General features: G+C 51.1%; 1 protein-coding gene across 1 annotated transcript in view; it reads left to right on the plus strand.

Annotated features, from left to right (window-relative positions):
* The window catches only part of Sorcs2 (sortilin related VPS10 domain containing receptor 2), a 375,316-nt gene that overhangs the window by 288,964 nt on the left and 60,022 nt on the right, over positions 1-26,330 (plus strand). Inside the window, 1 exon segment of the mRNA XM_038340624.1 lies at positions 25,720-25,884. Coding sequence (XP_038196552.1) covers positions 25,720-25,884 — 165 coding nt within the window.

Below are 26,330 nucleotides of genomic sequence, written 5' to 3' on the forward strand. Positions count from 1 at the left end.
AGGATGTTAGAATCCTCAAGCATGTTGTAACCATTGGTAATGCATAGGTTTTATGTTAATATCTTAATTTCTATTTCTATTTTCACATTTCCTGTTTCTACATTCTCTCCATGTTGGTCAGCATTTTAGTACTAAAACAAAATACCTGATATAAGCAGCTTATTTGTTAATCAATGGTAAAACATTCACAGCATCCAGAGGGGAATCCCACCTTTGTTGATTGGTGCCCAGTCTGGAAGGTTTTAGTCCTTGGTCAGTTATCCCTATTGCTTGGGGCCTGACTTGAGACTCCCCCTGGCCTGAGGGCACGTGGCACAGCAGATCCAGTCACCTCTTGGTAGGGAGGAGATAAAGGTGGAGGAAGGGACTGGGTCCCAACTTTCCATCAAGGACATGCCCCCCAAGTCCTAACCTTCTCCCACTCACCCCCCAAAGGTTCCACACCACCCCCCATAGCATCAAACTGAGGGCCCACCTTCCAGACCCAAGCCTTCCCGTGTTAATCTTGGCGCCCGTGTCCTGTCTTCCCATTCTTCCTAATGTGCCCAGAAAGTCCGAACACTTGCTCAACAGAGTCTTCTTTCTTGTTTTGTTTCTTTCAATCCCTTCGATTTCCTACCACTGCCATTGGCTCCCAGGTCATGGACATTCCTCACACTTTTTCTGCTAGAGACCCCCTTCTGACTGAGAAATGTTTGATGCACTGGATACATAGGTATTTAAAATAAAAAAAACTCACTGGTGATGAACCACACACAAAAAAATTAACTTTGAAGCAATTCTTGAGTATATGTACAGTTTTACCATATTAAAGAATAAAGCAAACTTGCACATTGACATGGTTGGGCTTGCATGTCTAACACGGTATAATCCGAGGATATACTGTATTAATTCCTGCTGAGGAGCGGTGATGTGAAAATACCAGAAGTCTCTGTTGTCTGTAATTAAAACCTTAGGCGCCCACAAGGGCGCAAGCTGTATCTGCAGCAGATCAGTGAGGTTGTAACACACGATAATCTTGAACGCAGACCCGAATGCTTCAGGACGCTCTGTTGGCGTTGTGTTGGTATGGCAGCTTGAGCAGGGCAAAGTGTGTGTGTTGTAGGTCTAGATCCCAGGCTGCAGTGAAAACACACACCACCACATGGGCCAGCACTGCCAGGAACACACAAGATCTGGGACGCATTTGACTCTGAAGTTAGTCTTTGGCTGTGGCCTGTTCTGAAGCCTCACACTGTTGCAAGTTCACAAAGCATGTTCAGTTATTCAGCCCCATATGGGGTCATGACCTGCAGCTGAAGCTTTGGTCTAGGTAACACGCATGTTCCTGACAGCTTTTCTATCTGTATTCTTGTATTCAGATGGTCTTTAAAAATTGCCTAGCCGGGCGGTGGTGGCGCACGCCTTTAATCCCAGCACTCGGGAGGCAGAGGCAGGCGGATCTCTGAGTTCGAGGCCAGCCTGGTCTACAAGAGCTAGTTCCAGGACAGGCTCTAGAAACTACAGGGAAACCCTGTCTCGAAAAACCAAAAAAAAAAAAAAAAATTGCCTTGTGTCCAGGTGCCCGATGTTCCAAAACAATGTCGCCTCATCCCCGCAGCGGCTGTAACACAGAATCATTATGCTCATACATAGACAAATCAGGGCGCAGAAGACAGCAGACTTACTCCAAGACAGTCATACCCAGCTGTGGGTGGATCTGAGGTCCAGCCAAGGTTCTGACTCCAGACCGGGGCCTAGGCTGCTGGGGTCCACCAGTGTAGTTCCTGTTCATCTTGGAGAGATGGCTTGGAGGCTAAGAGGACGGGCCACTCTTACAGATAACCTCAGGTTCAGTGCCCAGCACTCACATGGCGGTTCACAGCCATCTATAACTCCATGATGCCCTCTTCTGGCCTCCACAGGCATTGCATGCACATGCGCGCGCGCGCGCGCGCGCGCGCGCGCGCACACACACACACACACAGGCAAAATAACCCATATACACAACATAAAAATAAATAAGTATGTCGGTCTGAGATCACATACTTAATTAGCTGCAAACCCCTGGGAGCCAGGTGGGTCGGGCAGCATGCCCCTGCTCACCTGCCCCAGCCTCCCGTCCTAACCTTCCTGCTCCAGGCCTCCTACTCCAGCTGTCATGCCCCAGCATTCTTAAACCCACCCTTCCACCCCAACCCACCTTACCTACCTGCCCCCACCTTCCTGCCTCCTCTCTGCTGCCCCAGTCCTCCCTCTCACTCCACAAGTAAGCGGCCCCTGATCCAAGCTCTGTGGAGACCTCGCCAGAGTTGGTTTCAGTTACTGGAATGAGAGCAGCCAGGGCATAAGTGGATCTCGTTTCTTGTTTTCTCAAATCATAGTCATTGAATGACCCCATCTGAGGGGTCAAGAGCTGGTGTGCAGTAAGGGACAGCGCTCGAAGGAATTATTGGCACAGAGAGGAGGGAGCATGGAGGGCCCTGAGCAGCCACTGTGAAGCCATCGGAGGCTGTTGTGGTCCCTCCCTTAGCGCTATGGAAGGCAGCTCTCACACTCACTCCCAGGGAGGAAACTGAGGCATGGAGGTGTGAAGTGAGTCCCAGAGGGACCCCTCTATGTACTTCCTTCTGAGTAGGGGACAAGGGAACACTGCCACTGAGGGAGACCACAGATCTGTCCGTCAGGAGGTTATGGCCCAGACCGGGAGACAGTTGCAGGGTGGGGGAGGTGGAGGTTGTTTCTCAGCCCTCAGTTTGGCAGGACCTTGAGGTAGGACTGCCCCAAGTGAATAGGCAGGGACAGGGCAGGAATCAGACACAGAGCCACAGAGCCACAGAGCCCCCTCCCCACAGCTCCTTGTGTCTTCAGGCAAAAGTCCCAGCCTGTAACAGCCACCAGGGATCATTCCTGCTCCAAGACCTTCCTTCCTTCATCCACTTCCCTGCCCTGCCAGAACCAACTGGCTCTACCCCTTTCTCACCCTCCTCAGCTCACCCCACCCCAACCTCCCCCACCCCGCAATCCCGCCACTCCCACCCTGCCTCCACCCTGTGCCTTGCAAGGAAGGACTTTTGACAGGCTGATCAGTGGCCTTTTCTAGAAGCCCCACCCTCTTGCTGAAGCCCCACCCTCTTGTTGAGTCTCCCTGCTTTGGGGATAATTGCCTGTCTCCCCTTCTCTTATGATTCTGTAGCTAAAGACAAGGAATCTTTCTTTCTTTCTTTCTTTCTTTCTTTCTTTCTTTCTTTCTTTCTCTCTTTCTTTCTCTCTCTCTCTCTCTCTCTCTTTCTTTCTTTCTGTCTTTCTTTCTTTCTTTCTTTCTTCCTTTTCTTCCTTCCTTCCTTCCTTTCTTTTTTGTTACAAGTAAAAGACAGCACCCCACCATAGACCCTACCTTTACATTTTTGTAAATTGCCATATTTGGTTTATGCAGCTTTCAAGCCTTGGAACAGGGTCCACGTTCCTGCGCTACAGCCTAAATGGCCCTGAACTCGTAAAGCTAGAACACACTGGTGCCTGTTAGCGTTTTTTGTTCTTTGTTTTAAGACGGGAGCTCATGTAGCACAAACTAGCCTTGAACCTTCTCTGTAACAGACAGGATAACCGTGAACTTTCTGGTCCACCTGCCTCCCAAGTACTAAGATTGCACGCATGTGTCACCCCACCTGGTTTATGCAGCTCTGGGGATTTAACCCAAGGCTTAATGCAAGCTAGCCAAGCACTCTACCCACTGAGCAAGCAGTTTTGTTACTGGTTAGATAGGCAACCTGGGACAACAGAATCTGGGCCCCACCACAGCCAGGCCCCAGGGGGAGAAAGCTACCCAGGGTGGAGAGAGTCCCAACTGGTGGCTTTCATTGCCCGTCTCTCGGCAAAGTGCTCCAAGAAGCCTGGGTTCCCCACCCTGGGCGCTGAGATGCACTTGGCCTCCGGCCAGCTGGAATAGAGTAGGCTGGTTTTGCTGGTTCCTCTTAGCTTGGGATGGCACCACTCAGCACATTCTGTTCTTGAGACTAGCAAGCAGGAAAGAGAGACAAAGCCTGGAGTCCTCAGAGATCGGCCCTTCACACTGCTGGGGTCCCAGCCTGCTACATTCTCCCTCTTCCTGGAAAAGTCTTAGTCTTGGTAGAATTTCCTTCAACTCTGCTGTCACCTCCTCCAGGCAGTACTCCAGATGCTTACGATTCAGATGTTCCCTCTCCAACTCACCCCATCCCCAGCCTCTGGGGCTTCTTTCCTCCTGGCCTTCATTGGTCTTTGTAGTTTTCTGGATTGAGCTTCCCGAAGGACGGGAACGATGTCCTGCTCTGTGTCCCTGGCCCACAGACTAGCATATAAACAACAGGATGGCATACCGAGCATAGCAGCAGCGAGGGTGGTGAGGGCTCCTAGGAGAAAAACAGAAGCGACCCTGTGCCGTGCTGTGGGAGATGAGGGGGCCAAGTCCAGGACAGACGCTGTGATGTATCCTCATAGCGCCACTTCTGTGTCTTAGCTCAGTATCCCACCCTCAGACTGTCACACAGAGTCCCTCTAGCCCTGTGAGCCAGTGCCACGAACCAACCCTGGTCTCTGTGTCTGGCATTGCCACTGCAGCTGACATTGCCCTCCCCTCCCTTCCTTGGCTGTTGTCCGAGTGGACACGCTGGTGAGTCCCTGACCGAAGTGACCCGCAGGCGCTGCTCTGTAATCGTGAGATGGTGATTAGTTCGCTAATGCCTGCTCTGGACAGCTTCTCGGGCCCAGGCCTATTAGAAGGACTAAGGAGAGTCCACAGTGTCAGAGGGTTTTTTTCGGAGCGCCTACCAGCACTGAGATGACTGGCTTTCAAATGCTTTCAGGGAAGTCAAGGACATTGTGGAGAAATGGCTTTTAGATGTCCCATCCACCATGCCACCCATCCCTGTGTGTTCCCTTCCAAGGTGCATTGCATCATTGTGCTAATTAAATGACATCAGCAAGGGACAAGGATGAGGACATAGGGTTGTGCTCTTCAGAAGCTATGGGTCTGTACCTCAAGGGACAGAGTCCTCTGTCCCCACTCTGGTCCCATATCTTCACTTGGGGGTGGAGCATGGGTACCTCAAAAACTATGGCAAAGTAGAAGGGGTGTCTACCCTCAATCTTACTGGTGGTAGATCCTTTTCTTCTGTGGGCCCCTTGAAGGCTCTAAAACCCAGAAAGCAGGAATGACCAGCTCTAATGGACTGCCAGAGGAAGGAGTGGCTGCCCTCCTACGAAGCCTGGCATCTGGAGTCTCAGGGAAACAGCTTCTCACTGGGTTGGGGAGAAAGAATACAGGGGATGGTGGTAGCAGGCAGCGACCCCCCCCCACACACACAAAGCACAAGGCTGAGCAATGGAGTGTCCCTCAGTCACTGAGTTCCCAGAAGTTCATAAAGTTGTCTGGCCTTCAGCCCACACCAAGTCGTGGGGAAGAGAGAGGAGAAAGGAAGCTCCACCTATCACACACAGAAGACCTGAACAGCACCGTGAATAGCCCTCCCAGGCATGTAGGAAGCGATGGGCTGCTGGCAGCTACCAGGGCTGTGAAAGGTTGCTGAGGGACTGAGGGGCGGGACAAACCTTCCCTAGGACTGTCACCTCTAAAGACTGACACCAAGGCCTGGGTGGATCACCTGAAGCCTGTGTGACACAGGTGCTGTTTGCCAAGTCTGCCAGGTGCAGATGAAGCAGTCAGGGACAGAGGGTCCCAGCTCTGCCTGGTTGAGAGGTCTGCTCGCCCGTCTCCCTCCTGTCCTCAAGCTGGTATCACACCCATGGAGTGGCCAATGTGTGGTCTGGGCTGCAGGGGTCACATGGGGGGGGCATGCTCTTCTTCAAGTCCCATCATGATTTTACTTGGCTTGTGAACTTTGAACCAACCACCAAAGTCCCCTCTGGAAGTGGCCTGGGCATGGGACATACATGGTTTTGCTTACTGCCAGCTCCTTGGGCTTTATGTCCCTGTAGCCACAAGCAAAAGTTGGTTTGAATGGTTTTGTGGAGAAAATGAAAAGATTCACTGTTCTCCACGGCACAGGAAAGCCAGGCAAAGGTCATCTAGGTACATGTATATGGCATGGCTGCCCCAACTTCCTCCTCTTGTGACTTTTGACTGCCATTGTAGCTAGTGGGGGAGCTGGAGTCAGGGTGGAAGTTCCAGGACCTTGGGCTTAAACACAGTGCCCTGCAGCTTCCAGAAGCAGCTGCCTGAGCCCACAGTAGGCACCCATGATCCAGGGAAGGACTCTGGCCTTGTCCTTGTTCCTGGCCTCTATTTGTGCGTCTGTTGTTGGATGCATTGGGGAGGCTGGGGTTTAACTTAATGGGGCATGGCATGGAGAGCTGAGGGATGGTGGGTGTCCTGTTGGGCACATGGAAGGAGGCGGAGCTGGAGGTCAAGCCGAGCACCTTGAGAAGGGACACTGTAGTTGAATCATGAAATGGTGAGATCACCCAGACAGAACGTGACGGGACTCCAAGATGGTTTCATGGTGGCTGGCTACAGAGTGGAAGGAAAGAGGCTTGGGTGTGGGAGGATAGAGAGGGGACATGGGGTCAGCAGAAGAGGACAACACCTGCCTCCAAATATCTACTGGATGTCCAGGCGAGCTCCCATGGCTGCCTACAGGACAGGCCTCAACCTAAGCCATCAGTGTCCCCATGTGTAGGGATGATGTCCAGGTAGGACCAAAGATCCTCATCCTCAGTAAACCTGCATCTTCCAGAAGAACTTGCCAGGAGTCCAGCCTGGCATAAAGGAGCTGTGTGCTGCAGTGTGAGCCACCCCACTGCCACAGCATGTCCATACTTCCAGTTTCTGTCATGTGCATTCGTCATAGGTTTGTCCTAGCCTTGTGGACCAGGATGATTGGGACAAAACAAGTTGGGGCTGGCTCAGAGTGCCCTATGGCAGGCCCGTGTCATTCCCAGCTCCTCCTTTAAAAGGTTGAAAAAGGGAAGACCCTGGTAAGAAGCTATTTTTAAACCCAGGCCCCTGCCCTGACCCAAGCCCAGGTCAGCGCTGCTCCCCATACTGCAGGCTGCTGCTGTGTCCTGGGATATCTGAGAGGGAGGGAGGGACGTGTGGCCTACAGCCTACTATCCCCACTCTTGCTGCACTCAGTGTCCCTTTGTGCACACATCACTCTTCCAGGCTCTTGAGCCATATTCTGTTAAAGCAACTTTACCAACTGGCTCCCCATGCTCAATAAAGCCCCCATTTCCCTTCCCCCAGGGATTGATGCATCCCTAGACACCCCTTGGACCCAAATTCTTCTCTCACAATGACTGCCACTCATCATAGGTAATAAGGAGCCACAGCTGGCCTCACACTGGCCACAAAGGACTGGTGGGCTCTGAACCCACTTCAGAGACTCAAGTGCAGTGTGCATAAAAGGTTTAGAAAGAACTGAGTTAAATTTGAATTTCACATAAGCAATGAACTATTCTTACTGTGTCTCAAATATCATACATATATTTATACTAAGCATTTGTTCGTTTACTGGAAAATTTTATCCAGGCCATCCTATGGGCTGGCAGCTCTGCTTCCCTTAGGCTCCAGCCACTGAGGACATGTTTTGGGGAATGGAGTCAAGCCTGCCAGCGGCCTCCAAGCTCGGTGGCTGAGGTCATGGCACATCACCCCAGTTACACACTCGGGGAGAGACTGGCTTTCATCTGGAAGCATCCTGAGCCTTCCCCATCCATGCTGAGAGCAATGTCTCCCCAGATGCCCTCCCTCACAGCTCCAGGTCTGGCTCCCCTCCAGTTTCCTTATAAGACATCCCCAGGTAAATCCCTCCCTGGGAACTTCCAGGGCTAATTATGCCACATCAAGCCACAAAATGAGTTTTGCAAAATGGCCCCAGCCACGATGGAGCTGCTGTGCCACCTAATTATAAAACCCACTGTGCTAGAAATCTCAAGGCAGAGCGACTTGGACATGACGGAGACATGTTTTATGCTCATAACTCAAAGAGCTTGTTTTAAAAACCGACTGTAAAACCATTTAATTACTTGGTTTTAAAACCAGCCATGTGGAAATTATGTTTCTTCAGTGTGCATTTTGGATGTGATTTCTGGCAAGCAAGCTCCACGGTGGTTCACAGCACTCCAGGCTCCCCAAAGCAGCCTCCCTGGGCCTTCCCCAAGGCCCTCATATGACCCACTAAACCCCTCAGCAAAGGTGAGAAGCCAGGGCCCTGAGACAAGGCTCAGTAGTGCCTAGAATGGCAGCTCGTGAGCAGGAGGCACACAAAACTTGGAATATTTGATGAGAAACTTACGTTCTTTCACTGCCTATTCATCCACCTATCCATCCACCCTTCCACTGCCTCCCACACCCACACTTATCGAGCTACTTATTCACCTACTTACATACCCCCCATCCTTCTACTCTTGTCCATCCATCTATCCATATGTCTACTCATCCATTCAGCTACTCTCCCTTCTATTCTTCACCCGCCAAACCCATTTACTCATCCATTCATCAACCCACCTTCCCATCCATCCACTCACCAACTGCATATTCATCCACCATCCACTCTTTTACATTTCTACCTATCGACTCATCCACTCATCTACTCACTGTCCATTTATCTGCTCATCCATTCATCTACCCTTCTACCCATCCACCCATCCTCCTACCCATCCACACATCCATCTACCCATCCACATATCCTTCTACCCATCCTCCCATCCATCTACCCATCCACCCATCCTTCTACCCATCCTCCCATCCATCTACCCATCCACCCATCCTCCTACCCATCCACACATCCATCTACCCATCCACCCATCCTCCTACCCATCCACACATCCATCTACCCATCCACCCATCCTTCTACCCATCCTCCCATCCATCTATCCACATATCCATCTATCCATCCACACATCCATCTACCCATCCTCCCATCCATCTACCCATCCACCCATCCTTCTACCCATCCTCCCATCCATCTACCCATCCACCCATCCTCCTACCCATCCACACATCCATCTACCCGTCCTCCCATCCATCTACCCATCCACACATCCTTCTACCCATCCTCCCATCCATCTATCCACATATCCATCTATCCATCCACACATCCATCTACCCATCCTCCCATCCATCTATCCACATATCCATCTATCCATCCACACATCCATCTACCCATCCTCCCATCCATCTACCCATCCTCCCATCCTTCTACCCGTCCTCCCATCCATCTACCCATCCTCCCATCCATCTACCCATCCACCCATCCATTTACTCACTACTCACTCCCTGCTACTGATCTGCATAATCAAAGCCAGTTGATTGTCTTACCTATTTGTGTTTCTGTTCACCCATCTAAGTATTTATTTGTGCACACACACACATACACACACAAATTACATATATATGTATGTGTATTATATGTGTATATATATATGTTCATCCATCAGTCCACCCATCATGCATGTGTCATCTGTATATTCATCTACTCACTACTTATCTATCTATCTATATATACATATATGCATATACACACACACATATATATATACATACACACACAGCCCTCCACCCACACGTACATGTGCACCCCTTCATGCACAATTACGCAGCAAGCCTTTAGCCTTTAGACAGCTCTTCCTGTACCTGGTTTCTGGGCAAGCAGAAGTGGAGTGAGCACCATCTATTCTCCAGCCCTAGGACTGTAAGAGCAGGGAGACTCTGAAAGCAATGTCCAGACGAGCAGTTCTAAAGTGGAGGAGTGAGACTAGAACGGTGGGAACCGGACATAAGCGGGGAGTGAGACGTGCTCATGGAGGAGGTCCATTTGAGTTGGTCGCTGATCCCCCAGCTTTCCCTCTGTCCTTTGAGATATCACCATCACCACTTCAGATACCACCTAACACCCCAGGGCTTCCCAGTCCCAGTGTCCACTCAGATTCCAAGCCTAATGATATCTCCTCCACCTGGTGACCCACTGGCATCCTGGGGGTCTCCATCTTGTGACATTGTTTTCTGCTCCTGTGACCACCTCCCAAAGGCAACTCAGAAAGTTTTGCCAATGTCATACAAAGGCTTTTATCTCCCTTCTCCCCATCCCTGATTCCCACATCAAGTGTGCCATGTTCTGCCCCCACTGTCTCCACCAGGTGACAAGTGTCTGTTATCACCTGGGCCAATGTGTAGTTGCGCACATTGGCACTGTGAACAACTCTGGCATCTGTAGTCCCACTGCAGGCCTGTGAGGCAGAAATGGGGGTTCTTTGCCTTGTTTAGAACCTAAGCTGAGACTAGCGATGGGAGTTCATAAGTGAAGGGCCAGGGCCATGGCAGGGCCCCCTTTTCAGCATATATGCTCCTGTCTCCCAACTGGCAGTCAGTCAGGTCAATTGTATTGTGTCAATCAATTAATCTGATGATTCCAAGCCTCCACAAGTACTTCCCCTTCCTGCTGCCCATGAAGTCAACCCGCAACTCTAAGCTATCATAGGTAAGAGCTGGCATCCACATGGTAAATCAGCAGTAAGAATCTGCTCCAGACTACTGTGACACCATCCACTGTTGCCCATGGGAGGAGATACCTAAGCAGTTTCTAGAGGCTTTGCTGGCACTAGCTGTGACTAGTGGGATGTCAGCATATGCCCAGTTAGAGCCTGGCCAGTGGACGGGAGTATGTGGAAGTGGATAGAAGAACCGTAAACAGGTCCTTCCTGGACGTACCTATCACAGCTACCTGTAGTTGCCCTCCCTCTGCCCCCCATTTCTCTCTCTCTCTCTCTCTCTCTCTCTCTCTCTCTCTCTCTCTCTCTCTCTCTCTCTGTCTCTCTCTCTCTCTCTCTCTCTCTCTCTCTGTGTGTGTGTGTGTGTGTGTGTACACATGTACTAGGGCAATCTTGATGAATTCGGAAGTGTAGAACATGTTTTTCCTGAATTGTGAAGCGCCTTTGCTGAATAAAATCTTACAGAGGAGCACAAAGAATAGATCAAAAGCAGGCAGTGTGGCTGTGACAAGGCTTGGGGCTAGAAACACTGTCACCTGTCACCTGCTCAGCCACGCATAGAGCTGGGCACCCTCAGGGAAGAGTGTTAACCTCTCTGGAAAATGGGGATCGTGAGGCTCTGCATCTTGGGAGGGACCAAGAGTGGACATGGTGACGTGGCCGGGCATCTAGTGACAGTGAATTACACCTGTCACCTTGTCTTCAGGGTGTCAGTGTGGCTGCTACACCTGCGTTCCACACACTGTCACATCTCCCCGGTGTCACAGCAATCCTATGAGTTCTAATTTGCACTATTAGGATTTATTTAACGGCATTCTGGTAAAGAGTACTACATCCTGCCCTGAAGCCCAGCCCTTCTTCCCTGGGTTCTCCAGAGGGAGAGATTTCCAGAGTAGCCTTAATTAGGGAAGGACCAGCGGGTTCCTTACCAAGCTGTAAACCTCCCCCTGCTTCCCCAACCCCAGCCTGAAGCTCAGGAGATAGAAGAGACAAAGAGTCGCTGTCCAGTGTCTTCTTGCTTTCCCACGTGGACGCACATAGCTAGAGGTCAGCTCGGGTGTGCTGCCCGTACAGCTCTTTCTCTGCTGGGATGGCCATGGTAAGGAGAGAAACGTCCAGGCAGAGGTGGGGGGCCTCCCATCACTAGGAGCATTCAAGCGAAGCTCAGGGATACAGGTGATGATTTCCCATCATAAAGCATGAGTTCCAGCTTGCCCTCAGCCAGCTTTATCTCTGCAACTCAGCCAGGACTTAGCTACAAGTGTCATTGAGTTTTATTTTTATTTTATTTTTATTTTTAATTTTTTGGTTTTTTGAGACAGGGTTTCTCTGCAGCTTTAGAGCCTGTCCTGGAGCTAGCTCTTGTAGACCAGCGGTCTTGAACTCACAGAGATCCACCTGCCTCTGCCTCCCAAGTGCTGGGATTCAAGGTGTGCGCCACCACCACCCAGCCTGTCATTGAGTTTTAGAGGAGGTTTGAAACCATCTTACCTTACCCGATTCGCATCCAAACCCAGCCTTGCCCTCTGTTTTATGCCTGTAGAAGAGGCCATGTCCAGGCCACCACTGGGAGGACTCTGGGTACAGAACAACATGCACCCTTTCTATCAGGACACACCACCTCTTTGGTCAGATCTCTGATCTTGTAGTCTCCCTGCAGTGTCTGTGGGCCCTGGAAAGATCCCCTCCAGAGCCCTCTTCTTGAGAATGATGTCACCATTCCTTTCCCAAGAAGATGGCAAGAAGGAACTGGGGAAACACATGGCCACTGCCACTGCCATGTTCAAGGACTATATGATAACTTTAGATGTCACGCCTTTCTGTGACTACCAGTACCTCAGTTTTATAACCACTAGTGAACAGAGCTACCAGCATCCCATGATTGCCAGTTATTAATACCCCACCAATATAGCACTACTGACTAATGCCTTGAGACATCAATAGCCTACTATTAATATTCAGTTGACTCAGAAACACTACATCCTGCCACAGACCATGGGGCTAGAAGACAACGCATCCCGCCGCTGACAACAAGGCTCAGACACCACACCCTGCCACTGACCACAGGGCTCAGAACACCCATGATGAGGCTTGGACACAGTGACACATACAGAGCATCAGAAGAACCCTCCATCCTCACCGTGTTTGAGCTTTTTGTGGTACTGCTCTGTCTGATCCAACTGGCCTGTGGCATTGTCCTTTCTGGTCTGTATCACATCTCTGCACCATCTCTCTGCCTCCCTCCGTGCCTGTGCCATGGAGAAGACACAAGGCACGCATGTGGCTTGGTGCTTCCCTCCCCCTAGTAGGCTCCTGCCTGCCTCTCCCATCCTCTCCACAGCTGCTGAGGTCCTGGCCTCCTGCACCTTCACCTTGCTGCTAGGTGGGTCCCCTGACCCGTATGCTCTCTTTTATGTTTTTGTTAAAACTCTTCCTGACAGTGTGGGGCGTCCCAACCCCCCTTTGTTAAGGGGCTGAGTCCTCCTTTGAGTTCACATTGCTTGTTTCTACCTGTCTGCCATTGCCTGTCTGTCTGCCAGTCTGCCTCGTGAAGCCAAGGATCTTGGCAGCACGTACTCTCTAGTTCAGCTAAGGTTGGACACAAAGGGCTGGAGGGCACTCCGTGTGTGTCCTTTCTCATCTCTGTACGTGGGTGTCAGAGCGACTACCTTGCTTACTTCCCGGCTCCACATTGCCAGACACCGTGTGGCGGGGATAGGAGCTGCTGCCTCTGGGACCTGTGCATTGCTGTCTTGAGATACTTGAAATTATTGGTTTTTAAGAAGGAAAAGTTTGTGTGGCTCCCAGAGGTCCATGACCCACTGGCTTTGCTGCTGCAAACCTGTTCTGACTGGATATACCATCGTAGGAGCTTATGGCAAAAGTGGCTTATTGACCTCATGGTGGCCAGGAAACAAAGAGAGAAAAATGTAGAGGAAGGGGCTTGGGTCATGTCCCCTTCAAGGTCACACCCCCACGAGCCTCCCCTCAGGTCCCACCACTTCTCAACAAGGTGGGGGCCAAGCCTCCATCACATGTGCCTTAGAGAGACACCTATCTAAACGCCTGCAAGGACTGGCTCACTTCAGTGGAACACCATTTAAAAGATGTGGGGAGTATTCTGTCTACTCCAGGCACACCGTGAACAAAAATGAGGACGTGACTGTACTCGGTATGGTCGAGGAGAAGGTGTTATGGCAGGTATGAGGGAGAACACAGCTGGAGACATCTGGAACAGTTCAGACTTAACATGGTTGGCAGAATGGACCAAGCCATAAGAAAAGAGAAAGAGGGAGAGAGGAAGAGAGAAAGAGAAGAGAGAGGGCAAAGAGAGGGGACCAGGAGCCAAGAGTAGAGGGTCATGAGAGAAACCAAGGGCAGAACCAGGACAGCACATAGCCAAAATATTTGAGATTTATAGGAATCAGAAGTTGGGGGAGGGAAGTGAAGCTCAGGGGCTGGAGAAGTTTGGGGGGGGGGGAAGGGAGAGGGGCAAGACGTCCCTGAGAGGAGCCAGGACGCTGGAACAGATACTTGCTGTGCTGAGAGAAACTGGCAGCCAGATCTGATATGTTAGCAGGCACCTCCGTTAGCCATTTGTTCCCAGATTCTTTGGGACCAATACACAGTAAGCATTAATCCAAGCCTGATTATTTTGTCACCTGTGTTGTCCACACTGAATAATCTGTGTGTCACCACCATGTCACTCAAGGTATTGGCTATGGCTGGAGACTGGGGTTTCCTACGTAGGGTTCTTTCCCTGCCATACAGGACACTGCTGCTGTAAGGGCCAAAGAGAAAGCGACGGTGAGGGCCAAAGAGGGAGCTGCAGTGCGGGTCATTCAGCTCTATCCTCACTGGGTTCTCTGAGCAGACGACCAATAGTTCCTAAGGGAACGTGCAGGGCAGGGCAAGTGGCTCGATGTCACCATCACCCACCTCCAGGGACAATGACCACAATGGTCGAGCTGAGGAAGCACTTTAGCCCCCTGGACTAGTGGTGACAATGGCATCCTATCCTCTGGTTGTGAATGTTTGCCTAGAAAGCCTTAGGGACCACTCACTACCCAGGCGCAGTCAGCTCTGCAAAGCCGGAATACTAACGGTGCTGCCATGCGTTCCCTCGCCTTCCGTTGTTCAATTAGGGCAGATGAATGAACAAATTGTTCACTGATCTAATCTTACACAGTTAGCACAACTGTCCTGATAAAAGACAATCTCGCAAAAACACAGTCACTCTTGAGAATTCACCATCCTCCGCACTCTGCCCAGGCGAATGAGCTTCTTTGCATTGTTGGCGAGATGCCTTCAGACAGGCCAACAAACGCAATTAAGCCACATTCCCTCCAGGGTCCCCATGCCCAGCCCCTCAGAGAGCAGAGGTCTCGACAACGGCCCCGCCTCGAGTTTCATGTTATTGACAAGATAACCCATAAATCAAGGTTGTAGAACGTGAGGGTGAGTTGCTTTTATGTCTCCTGAAATACATCTTCCATCTTCAATGACTATCGATCAGGTGCCAGGTTTCAAGGCGGACCCTGGCCAAGGGGAAAGCAGGCATCTCCTCTCAGTTTACAAGGGTGCCCAGGGACGTTTCTTGGCATTTCAGCAATTGTCAAGTCAGTAATTAAAGCTGAACCAGCCCTTAGCTGACAATCAGATCTGTGATGGTGTTTGAGTGGCTGTTTAACTAAATCAGCGCTGGGTGTTGCTCACCAGCGCAAGCGTTCACACAGAGGCAGGATAGCAAGACAGCAAGCAGAGCCACCCATGCATCAACGTGGGAGCTTATGGTGTGTGGCCCTGGGCAAGTCACTTCCCCCTCCAGGATCCTGCTCCTCTGTCTGGAAGAGAGACAAGGGCGTCTCCCACCCAGGCTGCTCTGAAAGACTACGATTTGTGTTGATGAATACATCCTGTCCAGAAGATGGGGTTGAGGGGGTTGTGCTCTCTGGTCACCATGGTGATCCCAACACTCCACACAGCCCTGGTGTAGATAAATTACAGGAATCCTGTGTATGGTGCCTCCACAACCCCAGCACCTTGCATCCTGTCAATCACTACCTGTGGGCCCAGTTCTCCCCCTCCCTTCTTTCATAAACTCTGAAGTAACTGTTATGCCCAGATCACAGAGTCCCCTAAGACTGACAAGGAGTTCGAATCCATATGCAAAAGCAAAGAGCCTTTATTCAAACTCGTGCTTGGACCCTTTGTGTGTCTGAAACAATAGTACAAGTTCAGAGGGTCTCGAGCTCAGTTGGGGTGGGGTTTTTTTTTTATCATAGCAGAGGTTAGGGTGAAAGATTTCTAAGGTTCACGACCCCTGATTGGCTGACATTTGTCTACGGGTGTCTTGGTGAAAGGGATGGGTATGTGCTGGGCTAAGGGACATCTGGTGATCCTATCTACAATGATTGGAACAGTAGGTATTTCCCCTTGCATGCTGATTGGTCTCTTCCTTGGTGGCGCGTGGGTGGTCTCAGCTGGTGGTCTTTCATGGAGTCAGGTGTTGCTTTAGGGTTAACTGAAACTCAGGCCTACTTTCTGGCGGGGCTCTATCTTGCCTATCATGGCTACAATGTTGCCAAGCTGCCCTCCTACAGTAACCTCTCTCCAGGTTGGTGACTTGAAGGAGATCCTTCTGGGCACTTCAATACTTCTTCCCCAGTTGGTGGCACAGCTTAAGAAGGCTTAGGAGGTGAGACTTGTTGAAGGAAGTATGTCACTGTTGGTGGGCCTTGAGAGTTTAAAGACTCTTCTAGTTCATTTTCTCTTCTCCATGCTTGTGGTTCAGGCTGTGAGTATTCAGCTTCCTGCTTCTGCAGCCAGGCCTTCACTCTGTCGTCACGGACTCTAACCCTCGAGAGTCACGAACCCAAATAAGCTCTTTCTTCTCAGAGTTGCCTTAGTCATGATATTAATTACAGCAATAGAGAAGTCACTGCTCTGTCAGTTGGGGCGACCAGCTGAGAACCAACTGTGTCCCTGCTTCAAGATGGACAGGCAGTACCATCTATCCACTCTTGCTGTAGCCTGCTAGCTCCTGGTGGATTTGTTTGTTCGTTCCTTCCCGGGGTGGTGGGCACATGTACACCACAGTGCACATATAGGGGTCTCATGGCAAGTTGGTAGGTTCTTTCTCCCCACCGTGGTCCCAGGGATTGAACTCAGGTCATCGGGTTTGTACACCAAGTGCTTTCATGCCCCGAGCCCTCTCTCGTCTTGCAGCACTCCTGGTAAATTTCTAAGGCAGTACAGCAGTTCACAGCCGGGGGCCCAGGGCGCTCTGATCCTGTTGTGATGTATTCTGCACAATGGGAGCTCAGATCTCTTGGGAATCATGCTGTGACCAGGTGTCATCTGCATCCCGCCCCAGCAGATATTTCCATTTTGTCACCTTGATGCAGGAACGAATTCTCTAGCTCACAGCAAGCTCACGCTGCTGGAAGAGATTGTCGTGAGGCAGCCAAGTCCTGGATCTTGTAGGTCAAAGATGAGAAGTCAAAGTCATGAGCACCAAAGACAGGACTCTGTACAGAGAATGGTCTGGATGGAGTGTGCATTGTTCAGTAAGCAAGGAGGGAGAGGACCAGATCCTGATGTTTGACTGGCAGTATAGTTCTAGATCTATCCATCATAAGGCTTTAATCAGAAACTACAGCAAGTATGGGAAAGGAGTTTAAGATTGGGCTCCCAAGGCTTCCCTAAATGGTAGATAGGATGGAGGAGTGAAGGTCATGGGCTGAGGTGAAGGTCACATGTTATGATGACTGTCCCAGGCTGGAGGGAAGGTCACAGACCTGAGTATAAGAGGACTGGAAACTGCCGTCCATTGTCTCTGCTGTCCTCTCGTCCTGTGCTGGTCCTGGGAAGGATGCTGGTGTTCTGGTGGAAGCTCTACCCCAGTCCCCAGCATCCATATACCCAAAGAGTCTGGAATGTTCTGGTAGAAGCTCCACCTCATCCCCCTCCCTTATCTCTTTCTCCCCAATCCCCACCTCATCTCAGAAAGCCCACCTAACAGAGTTCCTCCCCCAGAGATGCCTCAAGACCACCCCCACAGGGTATTTAAACTGCTCCCCATAAAACAGACAAGTGGTTTTTTGGTCTCTTTTCCCCATCTTCTGGGGGCATTATCTGGGAGCGTTTTACCCATTAAACCTGGGCTTTTCCTAATTATTTTGCTTTGGTCTGTTTTGGATTGCTGCGTTGGCGGAGAGGCTTATAAGGGTGCGGAAACTTTTCAGCTGGGAGCACCAGTGAGGCCCTTGGCTAGCCCAGAGAATCTATGGAAGACCAGCGAACCTGCTCTCAGCCTGTCAGCTCTCATGTGAAGACAGCTCAGTCTAGCATGTTATGACGGTGGGGGATGGGCTGGCAATCAGGCAGTTCTTTTCCATGTCACACTATCTCATTTCAAAGCGGTCAAAAGAGCACACTCCAAATGACCTTCCCTGGAGTAAGCCAAGCCACATCTGGCTCCTGGCCCCATGGGTGGGCATGCCGTTCCCAAATGCCTGCTTCCAGGCCAGCTTCCTTCCAGGCTCGCCTTGAGGATCTCTCCTTCCCCTGGGCATGTCCCAAGAACCCTGGGGACTCAGACTGACCCCTGGTCATCTTCCTAAACCTGCCATCCTGTCTCATATCCACATAAATGTGAATGACACAGCCATACACATCTGCCCATGCCAGCAGGTCAGAGACTTCTATGTGGTGCATGTCACTCAGTCCCTACCAAAGCTCCCGAATCCCAACTACAAGGCATCTTCAGCAGCCATCCGTTCTCTCTAGCATGCTGCCTTTATCTCAAGTCTCATTTAGTTAACCCACCTGGTCCTATCCTCTTGTTTACCCAAGGCCATATCTCAGACAAACTGTCTCTCAGTGGTTACCAAATAGCTGACCACTTCTGCCACTCTAGAGATCCCTCCTGTGGGTACCAGTGCTCCCCCCATTTGCAAATCTTGGGGAATGAGAAAGGTCTAGGCTGGAGAATTCTTATTTCTCATGACTCACTCGGGCCCAGATGAGATTCTAGCAGGTTCTAATTTCAGATCTGGGGGTGGGTGCCTCGATGTTTGTCTCCACTGTCTGCATCTCCAGCCATCAAAACCAAGTTTCCTGAGTTCCCTGGGGCTCCGGCTGGCTGGCCAGGAACAGGTTTTCAAGTGACGGGGGGGGGGGAGTGTTCAGTAGACAGGTGACACCAAGTCTTGAGCTTGGGCTGGCAGCCCTGCCCCCAACACATACACACAATCACACACATAGAGAAGGTCTGTGGGCTTTGTCAAGCAAAGATGACGTATACTTTCCTTGGTTTTCTGTAAGCCCCACATAAGTGACAGCAATCCGACGTGTGCCACTGGGGCAGGCTGGGTGTTAGCACTACCTTTTGGAAGAGACAGGCTGAAAGTTTCATGGCTGGAAGTGGACCAGGGAGGTGACATCTAGCATCTGGTGGTCAGAGAAACCACAAGAAGAACCTCCAAGGGAAATGGTCACAGGGACACATCAGACCAGGAGGTACAAACTGGTGTCCCGTGGACCCCAGCAGACAGAAAGGAGAGCTGACTGAAACTGGACCCATAAGCAGCTGGAATTCCTGATACAGCCAAGATAGAGATCAAGCCCAGGTGCCACCCAACCTACCCCTACTTCTGCCAGGAGCTACACTGACATTCTATAGAAGTCATCTGTCTGCTGCAGTGGGGAGTGGAATGGGGTCACTCATGGTCAATGCTCCAAACATGGAGGCCTTCTCTCTGTCTCTGCAGGCCTTAGGAACAGAGGTATTTTGGATGAGAGGTTCACCACAATAGGGACTCAGGTCATGTGTGTGCACTGACAGTGATCTTAAAGGAACCTACTGACCGGGGGGTAAGGGAGAGGACCACAGAGCCTTTATGCAGTCAGAAATCCATCCCTAACATTATGGTGACTTGTAGAGTTCTGGGAGCTATCTCTGGCCCTTGGGGCAGGGAGGGGGCCTTCGAAGGATCTTCTGTTGTATCAAGCTCCCTGGTGCCTGTTAGTTGCCTTCCAGACAGAAGCAACCATGCCCTAGGCCTTGGGTGGTGCAGAAGAACATCAAGGGAAGGGGAGTTGGTGCAGTCACGCTAGCCGTGAGCTCCATACACCAGGCCCTCAGCCTCTCTGGCCTCGGCATGCCCTCTGAGAAGTGAGGGCAATTGTAGTTCATTGGCAGGAATGCTGAGTGCTATCAGTGCCCCATATACCTGTCCCTGTTCCACACCCCTGCCCCTGTGCTGGGCCCTGCAGCTTATTAGTCTTCCGGAGGCTCAGGCTTTAAATTGCCCAGCCATCAGTCAAAGGAACGTGTCAGATATTTCAACAGCATGATTGAACATGTTGTTGCCTCTGATTTCAGGAAACCCAGCCTCATGGCCCCCAGGACCTAGCTCAGGTACCATATGTCTCCCCCAGAATAGAAAGCGGTAAAAATACACCGTTGAAAATAGAGTCTGCTTCTCAATTTGGAAGTGCAATCTGCCCGCCTCTGCCCGCAAGCTACTAATTGATTTGCTTTTTGCCCCGGTATTCCCATCCTTGCCAGCACCCCACCCCCACTCTTTCCTGGCTCACTCTCCCAGCCCAGAGGCTGAAAATAGACCCTGATGAGATTATAGGGCCCTTGGTACCTCTCACCCCAGGGTCACCTAGGCAGAGCCCTGGGCCCACCTGAGGGTGTGATGGTCTTTGCCCAGCGCTCTTACTCAGTAATGAAGTCACAGCTCCTACTTGGTGCTGATGAGGTGTCTGGGCTGGGATGTGGCCAGATGGACCCAGTTCTGCCAGGCTGGGGGGGTGGCTTCCCTGGAGAGAGCACAAGGGGCCACAAGGTTAGTGGTGCAGGCAATTCCAGGTGAGGGTCAGAGCACCTCACTGACTCTGTACCAGGGAGGGTCTCCTGAAGAGGCAGTCTCTGAAGAGAGTCTTGGTGGACAGGAAGCTATTTAATAAGCAGATGTTGGGACACAGGTTGACTGGTGTGGGGCCACCTGCAGATAGGGCCTCATTACCTGGGAGTTTGCGCTCAAGAACTTTTGAAGTTTTGGTTTGTTCACATGTGGCTTTGAATCATGGTAGATGTTCAAGGCCAGCATCTCAGTCATCAGTGGCAGAGCTGGGTCATCTCCATCCTCTTGGGTATCTGCGCAGGTGCAGCACATTCCCAGAAAGGCAAGGTGCCTATCGTCTCAGCCTACTGCAGAAATACAGAACTAGGGTGATTGACTGATACCGGAACCTGGGATGGGGATGGGAGGTGGGCCAGGGACTCTGCTTTTGGGACCCTGTCCCATTCCCTCACTAACCTAATCTGCCAGTCAAATCTACCCACATTCAAGGCCCACCTGTGGGCACCTCCGCAGAGAAGGCCCTCTGGCTCATAGTTCAGTAGCCATTGAAGAATGAATGAATGAATGAATGAATGAATGAGCCTTCACTAATGTGTGCTACCAGGAGCAGTAAGGAGGAAGAAGTGAATGAGACTTTCTGGCTGTTGGCCTCTAGGCTACTTGAATATTCATGCGGATATTCTCCCAAAGAGAAAAGCAAACACAGGATCCTATGGGAGTTCAAGTGGAGGTGGGGCTCTCCATCCTCTCATCCTTGCATGCTTTATATCCCCTATTCCAGGATGGAACAATTGCCAACCCACCCACACCTGTGCTGGTGGTCACTAGAGGTACAACACAGGAGTTGCTCAGAGCACGCAGTCCAAACAGGAGGCCCGTGACAAGCAATTGCAGCATCAGAATGCATCACGAGAAAGAGCCTTAATAAGGGGCATATGGGTTCTGGGAAGAAGATTGGCCAAACCAGGGGTGCACCCAGAGTCTGGGGTGGAGAAAAGATGTTAAGTGGGTGTTTGGTGAGCCCAACACAGGGCATCTAGGTGGCTTGTGTCATTTTTCTTCTTGTCCAGGTGTCTACACATAGTTTGAATTATCTTTGGAAGGACAAAAGGATGTGCCAAAGGGACACAGGGAGGAGCTGAAAGTTCCCGAGAGCTCCAGCTGGATGCTTTGAGGAAAACAGTTTATGAATTACAATGCAAAGTGTAAAATAAATATTCATGAGCCCCCGCCGATATAACTGAATGATTAAGTAAATAGCAGGGGAGGCGCGGCCAGTTCTAGTGCAAAATTCCTGTCACTACATAGCTGCTTCACCCTCGGAGGCAAGACGCCATCCCACTCCAAAGAGGACAGACAAGCAAGCCACAGCAAAGGAGCCTGGCAAAGGCCACCTGCCAGCAGGGCACAGGCTCCACAGGGTGTCCTGGTGACAGTGCCTCCCTCTGTGATCTTGAGCGAATACCATCGCAGTGGTGTTTGTTGGGAGATCACAGGTGAATGTGGGAAACACACCAGCCTGGGCTCCCTGGAGGGACCCCTGCAGGCTTCCCCACAGTCACACAATCAAAGCAGGCAAAGCTAAAAATGTCCTCAACAGGATCCAAGAAGACCTGACCAAATAATCACATGGTGTCTGATGCGAGTTTCTGGGATAGAACTAGGAAGTCAGCGGCATCTGAGCTCAGTGTGGTGTTTAGAGAATACTAATTGGCAGACCTCTGTGCCCTTATTGTGACAGTGGGTACATCTTCCACCTGGAACCATTACAAATAAGTTTATTTCAGTAAAATCTGGAATCCTAAATCTCCACTTTAAACTGATCTCTGCTCTGGCTTCCTCTGTGGCCTTTGGTGTTCTCTGCTGTATCTCAGTTCTGCTTGCTGCCACATCACTTGCCAATGCAGAGTGCCACGTGCTTCCTATAACCCAGTCACTGTAACAAAGTGCGCAGAATCCATCACCAGCGGTTCCCACCCTGTGTTCGTTCTCAATGCCCCTCTGCAGCCCTTCCCTGAGGTACTCTGCTCCTCTGCACCCGCAGGCTCATCTCTGCTCTGTTACAGAGAGTATCTCCCATGCCTTCCTGAACAGAGATAGTGAGCTTTATGCTGGAAGAGACTAATTAATGTTCCCAGGGAGCTCGTTAAGATTCCTTGGAAAGAAAACACTATGGGATTATCATCGGCTCACTTAGAGCTGAGCAAATGCTCTGTGCAGCCCACTGATCCTCATGGGTCCTTCATTGTTTTCTCCAGAGAAGCTTGACCTCTGAAAGGCCATCGCTGTAGCATCCAGACAGAGGCTGGTCTCTGCCCTGCGCCCTCCTGGAGCTGTGTGTTGCACAACTATGCTGGTTTCCAGCCAAGCCCAGCAGAGAGTCTTTCCCACCATAGTGCCCAGCAAGGCATGTCACTGCCTTCACCGTGGGGATTACAGAGTCAATGGCTCCAGCACCCCTTGCCTGGATGTTCTGTGGTGGGGTCACTTTCCTATCTTACCCAGGCCTCGTGACCCTAAGGTCTGGCTTGTAAGGAGCTCTCCAATTGCCCCTTTCAACTCTGAAGCCCTCCTTGACCCACAGTGTGACAATAGGATCTTGGCTACCTCTCTTGGCTACTCCATGAAGTCGAGGGGAGTCCCAAGAAGCCCAAAGGAGAAGGTATCCATGGGGACTCTGCAGCATAAAAGGTTTAAAAGGTGGTGGGTAGGTGGCCTTCCAGTGCACAGGAGGTGCCTCACGCCAGGGTTCCCCGAGGGTCCTGGACACCACAAACCTGGGTAGCATGGTGACTTCCTCTTGGGAGGCTTTGATGACGCAGAACAGTGTGGAACCAGAAATCACCCCAGTCATGGAGTTTTATTAGCTAGTTTCAGAACCACACAGGACGTGAGGTTCTCATCCAGCCTGTGGGTCTCCTGTCAGCTCAGATGCAGCATAGAGGGATATGGTGTGCACATCAAAGGGATGTGGCATTCCCCACAAGACCAAACTGCCAGCCTCCCAAATGGCCCACTCCAGTGAGCCCCTCAGGCACCTGCCTCCAGCAGAACAAAATTCATGTTGTCATGCTGTGGAACTGTAAGACAGATGTCTTCCATCCCGTCGCCCTGGACAGAGCTTCTGCCACAGCTAAGGACGTATGTGACAGGGGCTGAGTATGGACTGTTCTCTCAGGGTGAAGGCTGGGCATCCAAGGGAGGGTGTGCTAGATTCCACTCCAGGAGGTTCAGGGGACCATTGCTCTCTGCCTCTTCTAACGCCATGTGTCCAGCAGCCCCATGTCCCCATCTCTGTGCCCTTGTCTCCTCTTATGGGGACACTGCCGGTGGACTTACCCTAAATCTAGGATGGCCTTTTTTGAGGTCCTGCACTTGTAACCAGTGACCATGCTTCCAAGTAAAGTCCTTGTTGTGACAGCTACGTCAGGAAGATGGATGGACGTTTTGTTTCCTTCAGGTAGAACATACTGACTAGTAGTCAATTCTCAGGCCACCGCAAATCTATTGGCCATAATTGTCAACTAGTGCCGATTCCCGTGATGGCTGGTCAAGGTGACAACTGATGACTCTTTATTCCTTTTTTTTTTTTTTTTTTTTTTTTGGTTTTTAGAGACAGGGTTTCTCTGTAGCTTTGGAGCCTGTCCTGGAACTCACTCTGTAGACCATGCTGACCTTGAACTCACAGAGATCCACCTGCCTCTGCCTCCCAATTGATGGGATTAAAGGCGTGTGCCACCACCGCCCAGCTGCCAATCTTAATCACCAATATAAACTCTCGGATCACGGTTGCATAGCACATGGAAGATGTGTGGGCACGCATGTGCACATGTTTTTGCCCTCATTTCTTTTTGGTCATGTTGAGAAGAGAGACCCTCACCTGAGAAAATGCCCACACCAGACTGGCTTGTGGGAAATCTTCTCCACCAATGGTTGATGTGAGACAGCTCAGCTCACTGTGGTACCACCTCCATGCCACTGATCCTGGATGTTGTAAGAAAGCAGGCTGAGCAGCCCTCCTCCAAGGCCTCTGCTTCAGCTCTGTCTCTGGGTCCCTGCCGTGTTTGAGTTCCTGCCCTGACTTCCCTCAGTGATGGAGTGACCCGAGTGTTGTGAGTTGAAACAAACCCTTCCCTCCTCAAGCTGCTTTTGATCATGGTATTTAACACAGCGCTAGAAACCCTCACTGAAACAGTATTCTCCAGCATGGTGACAAAGGACCGAAGAGGCCGCAGCTGAGTTCAAGGGGTTTGTGAGATCTAGCTGGAGGCAAGCAGACAGCCGACGGGGGTGGAAGGGGACTCGCTGTGTGAACAAGATAATGAAGCATGCTGGGGGCTGTGCTGCCAAGTCAGCCATGGGCTCAGAGCTGAGCTGAGCTTCCGTGACAATCACACTTCAGGAAAGGGGTGAAGAACAGCACAAACTGTGAGACCGAGGGCAGGACCAGATCCAGAGGGGTGAACAGATAGATGTCAGGTCATATGCGTGAACAGGTGAACGGGAAGGGGGACAGCAGTCAGAGTAGGCCCTATCAACTATGGGAACTGAGTTAAGCTGATGCCTTCAAGGCACTTGGGAGTTCTCGGCTTCGTGCTCCTAATGCTCACATGAGTCAGAGGACAGGTCACCATCATGGTGTCAGGTGACCTCTTCTTTCCGGAGTCCAGGTAAGGGTGTTTCACCCTTTCCTCAGTCTGCCGTGTCTGATAAATCCCTGGCCTGTTTGCCCTGGTGTGATTTCATATGTCTATTTACTCGGGGGGGGGGGGGCAGTTTACTTTGATAAGTCTCAAGGGTGGCCCCCTGTCTGCTTTTAGGAACAGGTCTTTTTGCTGGTCAGGTGGTCTTGTTTCCGTGCCCACCGAGGTGCAGTCATCTCCCTCTGTGTTTGTGCTCAACATGAGGCCAAATGCTGCTGGTAAAATGGACTCTCTGCAGGCCAAGAAGAGACCCAAGCCCACTGTTTACACAACAGGAAGGTCTTAGAGCAGGACATGCTCTCAATACTCGCTCTCCCAGGGCTGAGTGTGTGGAGACATCTTTTCAGGGGACACTAGTCAGTCGGCTGTGGTGATCTTGCAGTAGCTCTCCCAGCCCACCAGCCCCTCACCCCACCTTTGAGTTCTAGGTTAGCCTGTCTAACTCATCATTCTCTTCTTCAGGCAGATACCTCCACTTCCATCACCCCTTCCCACATGTCCACAGCTGTCTCCTGTATGGCAGACACCTTGAACTTCATGATTCCAGGTCAAGCCTCAGCTCTGCCATGGAGCCTGCTGGGGTCTCCATGAAAGAGTGGGGGTGGGGGCAGTAAGGGAGAACAGCCCTCTTAGTGGTGACCCCGATTTCAACCTCACATGCTGTGTTTCAGATCATCCTGGTGAGCTCGTCCCTTGGTGACCGGGAGCAGAGCATCTTCCTCAGCACCGATGAGGGTGCCACCTTCCAGAAGTATCCTGTCCCCTTCCTCGTAGAGACCCTCCTTTTCCACCCAAAGGAGGAGGACAAGGTTCTTGCCTACACCAAGGACAGCAAGGTAAGAGGACATGGGATATGAGATCGCACGTCCCAGTCAGACAAATATCAGGAAAGAAGCAGCTTTCCTGTCAGGGCACCCTGAAGCCCCAGCTGGTGAGGCAAACTTTGAGCTGGGAGGCACGAACCTCAACGTTGCCCTTATGGGCACATAAGTAGCCATCTATGAGCACAGGGAGTCTCACTTCAATGGTGTGTATTACATACAGTACATGGAGGTGGCACTGACCCTTGGCACACAGAGGCCTGTGAGCGGGATTTGGAGATCCTAAAGGATGCTGGGGCCCTTGCCCTCTGCCTCCCCACATTAGGCTAGTAGATGCTCAGGTGTGCATGGGGGGACATGGTTTCCTGAAGCCATGGTGGCCAGTGACCACAGACCTTGGGGCTTAAATGACAGAAATCTGTTTTTCCACAGTCATAGAGGCCAGAAGTGTAAAATTAGTA

This window comes from Arvicola amphibius, chromosome 1, assembly GCF_903992535.2.
Source record: "Arvicola amphibius chromosome 1, mArvAmp1.2, whole genome shotgun sequence".
Taxonomy (NCBI): Eukaryota; Metazoa; Chordata; class Mammalia; order Rodentia; family Cricetidae; genus Arvicola; species Arvicola amphibius.